The sequence below is a fragment of the Pseudophryne corroboree genome, chromosome 10 (assembly GCF_028390025.1).
Source record: "Pseudophryne corroboree isolate aPseCor3 chromosome 10, aPseCor3.hap2, whole genome shotgun sequence".
In the NCBI taxonomy this organism is placed as follows: Eukaryota; Metazoa; Chordata; class Amphibia; order Anura; family Myobatrachidae; genus Pseudophryne; species Pseudophryne corroboree.
In genome coordinates this window covers 41,190,685-41,206,248 of record NC_086453.1, presented here as the reverse complement: position 1 = coordinate 41,206,248, position 15,564 = coordinate 41,190,685, and the positions used below count along the sequence as shown (strand labels likewise).

Genomic DNA, 15,564 nt, shown 5'->3' with positions numbered 1-15,564 from the left:
AGATGGAGAGAGAGGTAGAGAGGATGGGAGAGGGAGGTGGAGAGAGAGGTAGAGAGGATGGGAGAGTGAAGTAGAGAAGGTGGGAGAGTGAGATGGAGAGAGAGGTAGAGAGGATGGGAGAGGGAGGTGGAGGGAGAGGTAGAGAGAATGGGATAGGGAGGTGGAGAGAGAGTTAGAGAAGGTGGGAGAGTGAGATGGAGAGAGAGGTAGAGAGGATGGGAGAGGGAGGTGGAGAGAGAGGTAGAGAGGATGTGAGAGTGAAGTAGAGAAGGTGGGAGTGTGAGATGGAGAGAGAGGTAGAGAGGGTGGGTTAGTGAGATGGAGAGAGAGGTAGAAAGAATGGAATAGGGAGGTGGAGAGAGAGGTAGAGAGGGTGGGAGAGGGAGATGGAGAGAGAGGTAGAGAGGGTGGGAGAGGGAGATGGAGAGAGAGGTAGAGAGGGTGGGAGAGTGAGATGGAGAGAGAAGTAGAGAAGGTGGGAGAGTGAGATGGAGAGAGAGGTAGAGAGAATGGAATAGGGAGGTGAAGAGAGAGGTAGAGAGGGTGGGAGAGTGAGATGGAGAGAGAGGTAGAGAGGGGAAGTGGAAAGAGACTTAGGGGGGCATTTATCAAGGATTGCATTTTCAATGCGAGCTGGGCGGGATCTTACCACCCAGGGTCACATTGCAATATGCAATCCTATTGGGAGTGTTTATCACAAGGCACAGGCAGGGACAGGAGTTCCAAAAAGATCACGTCCCTTCGATGCGTCGATTGCGGTGTCCAGTCCTCTGCGCATGTGCACTCACTCTCCACTGTGCACAAGGGCCATTTCCAATAGAGGAATCCTGGGAAACCCTGCCAGAACTACTTACCATGAAGTGTAACCCATAGGCTACTACGGGCTTCGCATTCCCGATATTGAAACATCAGGCAGCATCACATCACCCATAGAAACCTATGGGGGATGCGGCTGCGGGCTACAATGGTAGGATCACAGCTGGTATCAGATCACCTGCTGTGATCCCTCCTTCATACATTGCAGGGATGCACAGTATTTGCGGCTAGCCCCCGAAAACAGACATTTTCGCACACATAGCCACAAATACTGTTTGATAAATGAACCCCTTAGAGATGGAAGAGAGAGACATAGAGAGAGAGGTATAGTAGAGAGGGAGATGGAGAGGGGGGAGAGAGATGTATAGAGGATGGGAGAGTGAGGCGGAGACTGAGGTAGAGAAGGTGGGAGAGAAAATCAAACAGAGATGTAGAGAAAGTGGGAGTGAGAGACAGAGAGAGAGAGAGGTAGAGATGGTGGGAGAGGGAGACAGAGAGAGAAGTACAGAGAGTGGACAGGACAACAGAGAGAAAGGTAGAGAAGGTGTGAGAGGGAAATGGACAGAGAGGTAGAGAAGATGGAAGAGGGAGACAGACAGAGAGGTAGAGAGGGAGATAGAGGTAGAGAGGGTGGGAAAGGAAGACAGAGAGAGAGGTAGAGAGGGTGGTATAGGAAGACAGAGAGAGGTAGAGAAGGTGGGAGAGGAAGACAGAGAGAGGTACAGAGGGTGGGAGAGTGAGGTTGAGAAGGTGGAAGAGGAAAACGAACAGAGAGGTAGAGAGGGTGGGAGAGGGAGACAGAGAGTTACATAGAGTGGAGAGGAAGAGTGAGAGAAAGATAAAGAAGGTAGGAGAAGGAAACGGACAGAGAGGTAGAGAAGGCGGGAGAGGGAGACAGAGAGTTACATAGAGTGGAGAAGAAGAGTGAGAGAAAGATAAGGAAGGTAGGAGAAGGAAACGGACAGAGAGGTAGAGAAGGCGGGAGAGGGAGACAGAGAAGTAGGGAGGGTGGGAGAGCGAGACAGAGGGAGAGGTAGAGAGTGTGGGATAGGAAGGAAGACAGAGAGAGAGGTACAAAGGGTGGGAGAGGAAGACAGAGAGAGGTAGAAAGGGTGGGAGAGGAAAATGTAGAGAGGTAGACAGAGAGTGAGGCAGAGAAGTTAGGAGAGGGAGACAGAGAGAGAGGTAGAGAAGGTGGGAGAAGGAGACAGAGAGTGGAATAAAGTGGGTGAGAAAGGGAGATGGAGAGTGAGGTAGAGAAGTTAGGAGAGTTAGAGAGAGGGGTAGAGACGGTGGGAGATTGAGTGAGAGAGAGAGATGTACTGTACAGTAAGAAAGGAGATGGAGAGAGAGAGAGAGGTAGGGTGGAGGAGGAGAAGAGAGAGAAGGGAAAAAGAGACGTAGAGAGGAAGGATTAAAGAGAGTGGTAGAAAGAGAGTGTGTGTGTGTGTGTGTGTGTGTGTGTGTGTGTGTGTGTGTGTGTGTGTGTGTGTGTGTGTTTCTGTATGAGAGAGAGAGAGAGAGAGAGAGAGGGAGAGAGATGGAAAGGGAGAAAGAGAGGTAAAGGTAGAGGGAGTGCTAGAGAGAGAGTGAAAGAGATGGAAAGGGAGAAAAAGAGAGTGAGAGAGATGATGATGAGAAAGAGACTGAAGGGACAGCATCACACGCAGCAATGCTGCAGAACCAAAACCCTTCAGGATGCATGAAGCAAAACTATCAGAAAGACCCCCTCACCATGCCTCCCATTCCAACCAAAACCTCAACACCTTCTTATTGGCTCAGCAACCTGTCATTTGAAAGGCAAGCCCCTGCCCAGCACAGGCCCTGATTGGCTCTCTTCTGCTGCCACTCAACTTCCATCTGTCAGAAATCCCATATGGTTTGCAGAAGGCGAGGGAAGTGTGTGTGTGTGTCTGTTTGTATGCGTGTGTTAAAGGGGGGTGAAAGGGGAACAGAAGAAGGAGGGGGCACTGGAAGAGAGAGAGAGAGAGAAATAGGAGAGGCAAAGAAGGAGAGCGAGAGAGAGAGAGAGCGGGAGGAAAGGTGGGGGCTGCTTGATAGAGATTCCCAATCCAGAATTCCTCCTTCTGTCCTCCTCCATCGCCGCTCTACACTCTTCTCCATCCTTTGCTTGCCATCGCTTAGAACAAGCGTACTGGAACATACTGCGAGCCGGGAGGGAGGGGGGAGAGGGTTAAACAGGAGAGACCTAAAAAAGAGACAGAAAGAAGAAAATAAAAGCAGAGAGCAGAAGAAGGAGAGCCGGAAGACGGAGAAGGGGATGAAAATGAAGGCACCACTTCAGAGGGTGAGCCTGGCCAGCCTGGTGGTCACAGCGGTGCTGACACAAGGTACCCAATTCTAATGACCCTTCTCATGCCATGTACTAGATGTTTATCCTTATTGATCACTCAGGGATTCCCATCTCACTGCAGATCCCAGTGAAGCCCAGGTTGTAGCATCTTCTGACGTCTATAGGGTTAACTCTTCCAGACTCATGAATGAAATAGTTCCAAGCGATAGTTAAATAATTTGATGATTGAAGGAGGACACACTGTGATGGGGAAGGGGGGGGGGGGGGATGGACGGGGGATCCTGATTTCCTAGCCGTGTCTGATATAATCATTTTGTGTTCAGTTGGAAAGTTGAGCAGCACAAGGAAGGTGATGGCTATCTAAGAGTGACTTCATCAGGTCTATGTGTGGTGACCACAGCTTTCAGGTCCTCAGGGTTTTGGTACTGCACTTTATCAGTCCATGGGATTATGAAAGACTGGATAGTTTATGCAGTCAATGCTGAGGTAGATCCATCATCTAGAATTCCAGCACTGCTTCACCAAGTGACTATTCTATTGGGGTTCTTGTGGGTAATTGTTTAAGAACTGTGGACAGCTCCTGAGGCTTCCACTCATCAGTTCAGTGCTTTTGAATGCGTGATTGGAAGTCAGAGGTTAATCAAATGAAACATATGGAATGAAGTCATAAGAGGAAGGGGGGTCTGAAAATATGCTGCAGGAAAAGGGGGTCTCTGCAGTCATGATCATCTCCCTCCTTCTTCTGTGACACCCTGATTATCCTTTCCCTATCCACTGGGCACAGAGCTTGTTGCAGAGCGGCCACCGGCAGCCTGATGGTTAAATCAATATATGCCTGGTCCCGGTGGAAATTCCATATTGCTGGCTCATTGAAGCAATGTATACAAAATGGGTAGAGGGTCTGCACTGACCTCTGCTCCCCTCCTATAAGACCCCAGCCCTGGGACTGGGAAGGGGGGATTGTGGTGTTCTCGCAGCTGCCTGCAGAACCTGCTGTGTACAGCATCTGTTCTAGTGAGGAAGCACTAATGGCTGGCGTGTATATATATGTATATTGCTGTATAGTAAACATCTGCAAGTGCAATCTGTGTATATACATTACCCGGTATTTAGAGTTACGTCTCTGCCTGACGCCTGCTTGTGTGTGTCCGCAATCACACTACCTCTTTCATATGATCTTTTTACGAACGTTGCATGTACTGGAATATGTGGCCTGCTGGGTGACATGTGAACATCCCTGACCTATACGTAGATATCCAGCTTATCTGTCTACCTGGACAAAATGACAAACGCGTGTGTGTCGGTATTGTTTTGTCTGCGCCTGTGTGCGTCGGTGCTGGGAATATAGATGCCTCACCGGATATGTTTTCATTTTGTGCAGTGCTGGTTAATTAACATTTTCTGATCTCTTAACCCTCACCCTGCTGGAGGCATCTGAAAATTGGAAAATTCAGTGTTAGGTATTTTGTGTGATTGCCAGGGCATGGGGCAATTGGATTTAACCCGTCTCATGCTGGAAGGATGCTTTTCACAGATCATAACATTGTCTTGTACACAGGCAGCTGTTCTTATTTCTGCACCAACGCTCCTGCTACTCCAAGAGAGGAACAAGGATGTATCCCTAATTTGCAAAGAGATCAAAACTGTCCCTCCAAGCCCCCCCCCGCCCCCCTTCATATTAACCCTATGCAGGCCATGAGAGCTGATGTTATCTACCTACATGATTCTTGGGGCTGTGTTAAGATTAACCCTTTCATTGCCGCAACAGTACATATCATAAAGCACAATTTCTCTTTCCTATTCCCCCCCACTCTTCTACCATTTACAATTCAGACTATTTTGGAGTTATCACCGCTCTGATGTTACTTCGGAGAGCCGTGCAAAGCGATGTTCCTTTCATTTGCGAAAAGCGCTGTGTGCGCTCTGCGATTGCCTAGGATGTGCGCCGATTTGCCTGGAGGGGCCACCCAGCGCACTCCGAAGTACACGCCTATGTTACGCACTCAGGAGGTTCCGCTGTACACTAGAAGTTCACCCAGGTTTCCAGTTGGGGGGGACGAAGTAGGAGGGCTGGAAACATTTTCTAATTGGAGCCTTGAGCAAAAGTGTAAACACCACTTGTAAGAACAACCTCCAACCACTACTCTTCTCCTAAAATAGTGCCTCCTTATGGCCTAAATGAAGCATGAGAATGAGGGGACCTCAGGGCTGGGTTACATGTGACACTGAAGGGGGTTCAATTCGGTGAAATGTGCCCCCCAGAAAGAAAGAAATCACCGCAATAATATCAGGCTATGCACATTGCTGCTTAATGTGCCAGCCAACCTGCGTACCTCTCTGGATAAGCAAAGTGCATTCTCCCGACAGTTCGAGGGAGGACTCTTGAGTACTACACCATCAATTGAATTACCCACCTAAATTACCTTTTTCACATTGGGCAAAGCACTCCTAGAAATGTAATGATCTGCCAGCGTATAAGATGGTAACGGCGTAATGATGCGTCCTCTTCACCCCTTTATCTCATTCCAGTAGTGTTACATTAAACCTTGTTTTTGCACTTCTCAATAAAACTGGGTGCACTAATGCATCCACTCTGCAAAGTAACACACGCACTCTGTGCCACTCCTCCTATCCGCCGCTGCAAACTTCTGCCGCTCCGCCGACATGTTGTTCCCAATCTTTCCATATAAATGCAGGAGACTGCAATAGGAACTGTGTACCCCTAGCCTCCGCCATCTGTACCATCTATAGGTCAGCGGTATGTAACAGCCACCTGGCACGGAAAGAGTTACGTTATACTCATACTATAGAGTATATATCAGTGTTGTAAACAATTGCAAAAGTGTTACCACTTATAACACTGCACACTGTGACATAATGTAACCCTTTCCTTCCCAGTAACTTGTTACCACTGATAACACTGCACACGGTGACATAATGTAACCCTTTCCTTCCCAGTAACTTGTTACCACTGATAACACTGCACACTGACATAATGTAACCCTTTCCCTCCCAGTAACTTGTTACCACTGATAACACTGCACACTGTGACATAATGTAACCCTTTCCCTCCCAGGAGCTTGATACCACTGATAACACTGCACACTGTGACATAATGTAACCCTTTCCCTCCCAGGAGCTTGTTACCACTGATAACACTGCACACTGACATAATGTAACCCTTACCTTCCCAGGAGCTTATTACCACTGATAACACTGCACACTGTGACATAATGTAACCCTTTCTTCCCAGTAACCTGTTACCACTGATAACACTGCACACTGACATAATGTAACCCTTTCCTTCCCAGGAGCTTATTACCACTGATAACACTGCACACAGCACACTGTGACATAATGTAACCCTTTCCTTCCCAGTAACTTGTTACCACTGATAACACTGCACACTGTGACATAATGTAACCCTTTCCTTCCCAGTAACTTGTTACCACTGATAACACTGCACACTGACATAATGTAACCCTTTCCTTCCCAGTAACTTGTTACCACTGATAACACTGCACACTGACATAATGTAACCCTTTCCTTCCCAGTAACTTGTTACCACTGATAACACTGCACACTGACATAATGTAACCCTTTCCTTCCCAGTAACTTGTTACCACTGATAACACTACACACTGACATAATGTAACCCTTTCCCTCCCAGGAGCTTGTTACCACTGATAACACTGCACACTGTGACATAATGTAACCCTTTCCCTCCCAGTAGCTTGTTACCACTGATAACACTGCACACTGTGACATAATGTAACCCTTTCCCTCCCAGGAGCTTGTTACCACTGATAACACTGCACACTGTGACATAATGTAACCCTTTCCTTCCCATGAGCTTGTTACCACTGAGAACACTGCACACTGACATAATGTAACCCTTTCCCCCCCAGGAGCTTGTTACCACTGATAACACTGCACACTGACATAATGTAACCCTTTCCTTCCCAGGTGCTTGTTACCACTGATAACACTGCACACTGACATAATGTAACCCTTTCCCCCCCCCAGGAGCTTGTTACCACTGATAACACTGCACACTGACATAATGTAACCCTTTCCTTCCCAGGTGCTTGTTACCACTGATAACACTGCACACTGACATAATGTAACCCTTTCCCTCCCAGGAGCTTATTACCACTGATAACACTGCACACTGACATAATGTAACCCTTTCCCTCCCATGAGCTTATTACCACTGAGAACACTGCACACTGTGACATAATGTAACCCGTTCCTTCCCAGGAGCTTATTACCACTGAGAACACTGCACACTGTGACATAATGTAACCCTTTCCTTCCCAGGAGCTTGTTACCACTGATAACACTAAACACTGACATAATGTAACCCTTTCCCTCCCAGGAGCTTGTTACCACTGATAACACTGCACACTGACATAATGTAACCCTTTCCTTCCCAGGAGCTTGTTACCACTGATAACACTACACACTGACATAATGTAACCCTTTCCCTCCCAGGAGCTTGTTACCACTGATAACACTGCACACTGACATAATGTAACCCTTCCCCCCCCCAGGAGCTTGTTACCACTGATAACACTGCACACTGACATAATGTAACCCTTTCCCTCCCAGGAGCTTGTTACCACTGAGAACACTGCACACTGACATTATGTAACCCTTTCCCTCCCAGGAGCTTATTACCACTGATAACACTGCACACTGTGACATAATGTAACCCTTTCCTTCCCAGGAGCTTATTACTACTGAGAACACTGTACAATGTGACACAATGTAACCCTTTCCTTCCCAGGAGCTTATTACTACTGAGAACACTGCACAATGTGACACAATGTAACCCTTTCCCTCCCAGGAGCTTGTTACCACTGATAACACTGCACACTGACATAATGTAACCCTTTCCCTCCCAGGAGCTTGTTACCACTGATAACACTGCACACTGTGACATAATGTAACCCTTTCCCTCCCAGGAGCTTATTACTACTGAGAACACTGTACAATGTGACATACAGTAATGTAACCCTTTCCTTCCCAGGAGCTTATTACCACTGAGAGCACTGCACAATGTGACACAATGTAACCCTTTCCTTCCCAGGAGCTTATTACCACTGAGAACACTGCACAATGTGACATACAGTAATGTAACCCTTTCCTTCCCAGAAAGTTGTTGTCGCTGAGAACACTGCACACTCAGGGCTGGGTTAAGCCTTTACGGGGCCCAGGGCACTTAAGACAGAGGGGAATCGCCGTCATGTCAGCACCGCAACCCCACTGTGACCCCTCCCCATGTGCAGGTCACATATATATATATAACCAGCTCCTCGTGTCTGGCACTCACACATGGTGACAGATATATTTGCTGCGGTGCCCTCCTAGGGTTGGTAGACCCAATAGATGCATAGAGATGACAGGCGGTTCTCTGCAGACTTGTTAATAGTTTAAAAATCTCCTTTACTCCTAGGATTCAGGCTTGATTATATTATAATAATAATAATGTGCCTGACGACAGGTGCAAGCCCGAATCATAGGAATATAGGAAGTCTTCCAACCTGTTAACAAGTCTGCATAGTGTCGTCTGTCATCTCTATGCGCATATATATATATATACACTATGTGTAGTAAATGTGCCCACCCCTTCCTTTATCTATCTATCTATCTATCTATCTATCTATCTATCTATCTATCTATCTATCTATCACACAACATCTCCTTCCCCCTCCCAGCAACTATCACATCCACCCCTTATATAATATAATATATTTAATGATCCCCCCTTGCCCCCACCTGTTATATATGAACCCCCACCCCTTAAATATTTAATAATCCCCCCATGCCCCCCCAATATCTTTACACCCTGACCGCTACTGATTGGAGCGTCCCATAGTCAGGCAGCATCCCACCAACCTCCCACTCCTCGTTGCCGCAACCCCAATGTCAGATGCGCAGTACCGGCATCTGCTAGTAGTCACCAGCGCTGCAGAAGTAGTGGGGTAGCAAGCAGCCCCAGGGCCCGCGGATACAGACCCAGGAGCAGGCATTGGGACGATTCTACTTCTCTCCAGGTTCCGCTGTCCGTAGCAGCTCTTCCAGCAACTGCTGCCTGGAGGCGGGTAGAATCGTCCCTGTACAGCAGGCCCCGGGGTACTTACCCCCTTAATCCGGCACTGTGACATAATGTAACCCTTTACTTCCCAGTAGCTTTTTAGTACTGAGAAGACGTTGGGCCTGATTCAGAGGTGTTTGGAGGAGCCATGGCTGCTGCTTACATAGAAGTAGCAGTGACAGTACTAATATGTTAATGCAGCAGGGGGCGCCACGCCTCCTATATGCATTACTGCTCCGGGCTGCATTCTAAGACGTAGCATTGGATCATCAGTGAGACCGTCGTCTGTTTGCATGATCCATGGAGTCATGAAAGCCCGCCCGGCGCAGAAATAACAAACAGGCCAGGTTATCGCCGTCCTCTAGCGGAGATCCTGGCCTCGTCCCTCCCTCACAATGGCGGCAACATGCCTCCATTGTGGGAAACAGAGCCCATCACCACCCCATCCCCACCTTCAAATTACTGTAGCCTGCTGCCGATCTGTGCCCTGCGTCGCAGTACGGGTTCGGCACGTGCGCCGTACCGAACATCTGTACCTTGCAGTATGGGCTGCTACTCCGTCCATATCTGGATTAGGCCCACTGTGACACCCTTTACACCCCATGACATTGCTACCAAGAGAGCATTACACATTGGGGGTCATTCCGAGTTGATCGCTCTCAGCCGTGCAAACGCATAGTCGCCGCCCACGGGGGAGTGTATTTTCGCTTTGCAAGTGTGCGATCGCATGTGCAGCAAAAACATTTTGTGCACAACAAGACCAGCCCTGTAGTTACTTATCCTGTGCGATGGTTGCAGCAACGAAGGTCCCGGAATTGACGTCAGACACCCGCCCTGCAAACGCCCGGACACGCCTGCATTTTCCCAAACACTCCCAGAAAACGGTCAGTTGACACCCAGAAACGCCCTCTACCTGTCAGTCTCCTTGCGATCGGCTGTGCGAATGGAATCTTCGCTATATCCAGTGCACAGCAGCAATGCTCTTTGTGCCCATACGACGCATGTGCGCATTGCGGCGCATGCGTAGTTTTGCCGTTTTTTTACCTGATCGATCGCTGCGAAAATCGGCAGCAAACGATCAACTCGGAATGACCCCCGCTGTGACATAATGTAACCCTTCCCAGGATCTTGTTACCTCTGAGAACACTGCACACAGGCCCTCATTCCGAGTTGATCGCTCGCTAGCTACTTTTAGCAGCCGTGCAAACGCTATGCCGCCGCTCACGGGGGAGTGTATTTTCGCTTTGCAGGAGTGCGGACGCCTGTGCAGCGTTCACCAGTGCGACTGAAAGCGTTGCTAGAACCTGTGCAAAACCACAATGCAGGGGAGGCAGATATAACATGTGCAGAAAGAGTTAGATTTGGGTGGGGTGTGTTCAATCTGCAATCTAATTTGCAGTGTAAAAATAAAGCAGCCAGTATTTACCCTGCACAGAAACAAAATAACCCACCCAAATCTAACTCTCTCTGCACATGTTATATCTGCCTCCCCTGCAGTGCACATGGTTTTGCCCAATTGCTATCAAAAATCCTGCTGCGATCAACTCAGAATTACCCCCAATGAGAGGAATATTGTAGCCCTTTTTATCATCTATAGGAATAATATCACCTCTTCTGTGCTAGAAGCTCGATGTTACGGACTCGTGACATCACTTATAGCCATTCCTCATCACTAGTATCCACAGCGGTGTACGGCAGCATGTAACCCCTCATGTGCCACAAGACTCCCTGTACAGAGCACATCCATGTCACATGCCAGTGACTGTATGTATCTTAGGGACTAATTCAGACCCGGTCGCTGTAGTGCGAAATCGCACAGCGGACAATTATCGATTGTGTACGGATCGTAATGTACAGGCACGAGGCCAAACTGCGATAAAATCCTGCGTCTTTTTTGATTGTTAGGCGTACGCAGGTTAATTGACAGGAAGAGGACGTTTGGGGGTGGTAACTGGCCGTTCTCTTGGAGTGTCAGGAAAAACGCAGGAGTTCCCAAGTGTTTTCAGGGAGGGTGTGTGACGTCAGCTCCAGCCAGATCAGCCTGTTTGTATCGCACTGTAGGTGTAAGTCCTGGGCTGGGCACACAGGGCTGGTTCTAGACCTTGTGGCGCCCAGGGCGAAAGTTTCCTTTGGCGCCCCCCCTTCTCCCCCCCTGACAAGCAAAACAGGGCTAGTGCGCGCCGTAGGTGCACAGCAAAAAATAGGGGTGTGGCTTCATATGGAAGGGGTGTGGCCACTGTTATGCCCCCTGTAGTTGTGCCCCCTTTAGTTGTGCCCCCTGTAGCTGTACTCCCAGTAGAGTTGTGCCCCCTATAGCTGTGCCCCCTGTAGAGTTTTGCCCCCTGTAGCTGTGCACCAAGTAGAGTTTTGCCCCCTGTAGCTGTGCCCCTAGTAGAGTGGTGCCCCCTGTAGCTGTGCCCTGTAAAGTTGTGCACTCTGTAGAGTTGTGCCCCCTGTAGCTGTGCCCCTAGTAGAGTTGTGGCCCCTGTAGCTGAGCCCCCAGTAGAGTTGTGCCCCCTGTAGAGTTTTGCCCCCTGTAGCTGTGCCCCTAGTAGAGTTGTGCCCCCTGTAGAGTTGTGCCCCCTGTAGAGTTTTGCCCCCTGTAGCTGTGCCCCTAGTAGAGTTGTGCCCCCTGTAGAGTTGTGCCCCCTGTAGAGTTTTGCCCCCTGTAGCTGTGCCCCCAGTAGAGTTGTGCCCGCTGCAGCTGTGCCCCTTGTAGAGATTTGCCCCCTGTAGCTGTGCCCAAAATAGAGTTGTGACCCCTGTAGCTGTGCCCCCAGTAGAGTTGTGCTCCCTGTAGCTGTGCCCCTAGTAGAGTTGTGCTCCCTGTAGCTGTGCCCCCAGTAGAGTTGTGCTCCCTGTAGCTGTGCCCCTAGTAGAGTTGTGCTCCCTGTAGCTGTGCCCCTAGTAGAGTTGTGCCCCCTGTAGTTATGCCCATAGTAGCACCGCTTACAAAAAATTAATAATAAAAAAAATTCAAAAATACTCACCATCATGACGTCTCTCCCATAGCGCCGCACAGACACTAGGACCTCTAGCGTCTGCGGCCGCTCCCACAATGCCGCGCGGTGCGCGATGACGTCAGCTGCACCGCACGGACGCACGTGGGAGCTGGGAGGGTCAGGCGGTGCAGCAGCGGCAGCGCCCTTCAGGATGCTTGCCTGTGGCAAGAGCCGCTCCTGTGCGCACAGACTGCACAGCATGGAAACATCATTAGATGGTGAGTGAGTTGCGAATGGATTTGCAGCTGGCTGCTGTTCGCAAAGCTTTTTGCAGGGTGTACGCAGACTTGCACGGGGCGGATTTTCACTCTGTCTAGAGTAGACGGCGATTATCTGATCGCAAACCTCTTCAAAATTGCAGCCCTAAGTTGTCTCACGATGCCTATTTGGTTCCGCATGCTCTTGAACAGTGAGAGGTGTATATTGTACACTAGTGATAATTCAGGTAATATGTGTGACTTCTAGGAAAATCTGTATTCCTTCAAAACTATACTGACATCCTCACTGACAGTTCTCACTGCTCACAGGAGGAACATTTGGCCAACACTTTAAAGGGCTTGTTTATGAATAGGCCCCTTTCTCGGGCGATAAGGCCGGCATTTTATTGGCCATAAAAAATCCCTTATTGACACAATTTACCAAAGAAGAAGTAAACATCCAGTCACCGCAGATGCTTTCAGTTTCCCTGAAATAAAAAAAAGGGAAAAGAAAAATTAGACACAAAACATTAAAAACATCTAAAAGTAAAAAAAAAAATAACTTCTAAATAATTTTCATCTGTTCCACTCTGAGAATGGCGAAAACAAAAGTGACGTATATTAATTAGGCTTCCCCATGCGAAGGCCCACAAATCACAGCCACCGATTACACTATAGTGGCCTATATATCATTGGCGATACCGCCCATTACTGCTCACCTGTCAGTCAGCTCATAGTGACGGGCGTCATGGTGAAAGCGTTCTCCTTATCTGAGGTTATTCAGGTATAGAAGCCTAATTTGCATAACAATTATTACCTTATACTGCTAAGCTTGCAGCCTCATAGTCTGAGTCATTGACTAGAGGACCGATTTAGAGTATAGACGCAATAAATTAAGTTCCTTCTCCTAACAGTTTGTCATCTAGCTACGTGAGGGATTATCTTCTCAAATCCTGCTCGGATACAAGTTAATAATATACCAGATACCAGCCTGCCAAAATGACGGAACTACATAACAGTAATGTCTGCGCCATCAACTGTGCGCGCCCGAACGGAGCACCACTTGAATTGCTCCATCAGGCGCCATCTAGTGGCTGCTGGTGTGCAAAACCCTTGAATTCCTCCCATAGAGGTGAGGAACAGCAGTAGCCTTTTATTATATAGATTTTACTTGCCAATACTGTCATATTAGCAACATCAAAATCTATGGTGGTCATTCCGAGTTGTTCGCTCGCTAGCAGTTTTTAGCAGTCGTGCAAACGCTATGCCGCCGCCCACTGGGAGTGTATTTTAGCTTAGCAGAAGTGCGAACGAAAGGATGGCAGAGCGGCTACAAAGTTTTTTTGTGCAGTTTCAGAGTAGCTCAAAACCTACTCAACGCTTGCGATCACTTCAGACTGTTCAGTTACTGTTTTGACGTCACAAACACGCCCTGCGTTCGCCCAGCCACGCTTGCGTTTTTCCTGGAATGCCTGCGTTTTTCCAAACACTCCCTGAAAACGGTCAGTTGACACCCAGAAACGCCCACTTCATGTCAATCACTCTGCGGCCAGCAGTGTGACTGAAATGCTTCGCTAGACCCTGTGGGAAACTACATCAATCGTTGTAATAATACGACACACGTGCGCATTGCGCCGCATACGCATGCGCAGAAGTGCCTTTTTTTGCCTCATCATTGCACAGCGAACGAATGCAGCTAGCGATCAACTCGGAATGACCACCTATGACAGGCGAACGGGGGGTGCACATAGTTACAGGCAGATTAGAAATATTTACATTAGAGATATGTGTGTAGCCCTGTGCTTTGGTTTTGGTTCTGATTCATCATCGTGTTTTGGTTTTGGCAAAGCCCCCCTCAAGTGTTTTGTGGATTTCGGTTCAGTCCTCACACAAACATGCACTTTGTTGGCAGCCAATGTAGTAGTGTGGCTTTTTATATTTTTAACCAGCCAATTGGAGAGGGATCCGTTTCATTTAAAAAGGAGGAGCGACGGGAAAGGAATGTTTTCCACATGTATTTCTCAGAGTTCTACTAAATACAATAGTTCCGTTAAACTTTACCATTTAACTGGGTGTGATCCTTCAAGTTTTAGTTATGTACAAAAGTAACGTCTTGCCCCTAGATTACAGGAAAATTTACACAAAGCATATTGGGGGGCATTCTGAGATGATCGCTCGCTAGTTTTAGCAGCCGTGCAAACACTATGCCGCCGCCCACTAGAGAGTGTATTTTAGCTTAGCAGAAGTGAGAACGCCTGTGCAGCCGAGCTCTGCAAAAACTGTTTGTGCAGTTTCTAAGTAGCTCTGAACCTACTCAGCGTTTGCGATCACTTCAGCCTATTCGTGTCCGGATTAAACGTTATACACCCGCCCAGCGAACGCCCAGATACACCTGCGTTTTTTCAGACACGCCTGCATTTTTGCAAACACTCCCTGAAAACGGTCAGTTGACATTCAGAAACGCCCCCTTCCTGTCAATCTTCTTGCGGCCGTCAGTGCGACTGAAAACTTTGCTACAACTTGTGCACAACCACAACGGGCTTTGTACCCGTTCGACGTGCGTGCACATTGCGGCCCATACGCATGCGCAGAAATGCCGATTTTTAGCCTGATCGCTACGCTGCGAACAACGGCAGCTAACGATCAACTCGGAATAACCCCCACTGATCGCTCTAACACCATGAGCCAGTAAAACTAGGAAGATTAGATGACATTCATCAATGCAATATTTTGTCTTCATAAATAGCAATGACACAATGGTTTGTTGCACCATAAAATAAATCACTCTGTATCTCAAACTAATTTTTGTAATACAAAAGTTATTCAGATGCACAAAAGCTGGATTTGGCTATGAGAAATCAGATTCTGTACAACAAAATATGTTTGTTATCAGAGTTTTTGCATATGAAAATATTTGAAAACTAATTTTGGGCTGGAAACATGAAATAGACTGTGGGGGAAATGTACTAAGCCTTGGAGAGAGATAAAGTGGAGAGAGATAAATTATCAACCATTCAGCTCCATACTTACCTATTTTTTCTTCCTCTCCAGGAGAAGCCTGAAGAGGAGATGTAGGTGGGCTGCAATGGGGGTGGGGCCAAGCTGATTGCACAGTTAAGCCCCACCCCCTTGTGG

At 48.1% G+C, this 15,564-nt stretch overlaps 1 protein-coding gene across 1 annotated transcript in view; it reads left to right on the top strand.

The window, feature by feature from the left end:
- Positions 1 to 2,715: 2,715 nt before the first annotated feature.
- Positions 2,716 to 15,564, top strand: part of IGLON5 (IgLON family member 5) — a 550,261-nt gene continuing 537,412 nt past the window's right edge. The window contains exon 1 of the mRNA XM_063942317.1: positions 2,716 to 3,167. Coding sequence (XP_063798387.1) covers positions 2,738 to 3,167 — 430 coding nt within the window. The 5' untranslated portion in view covers positions 2,716 to 2,737. The remainder of the gene's footprint in view (positions 3,168 to 15,564) is intronic.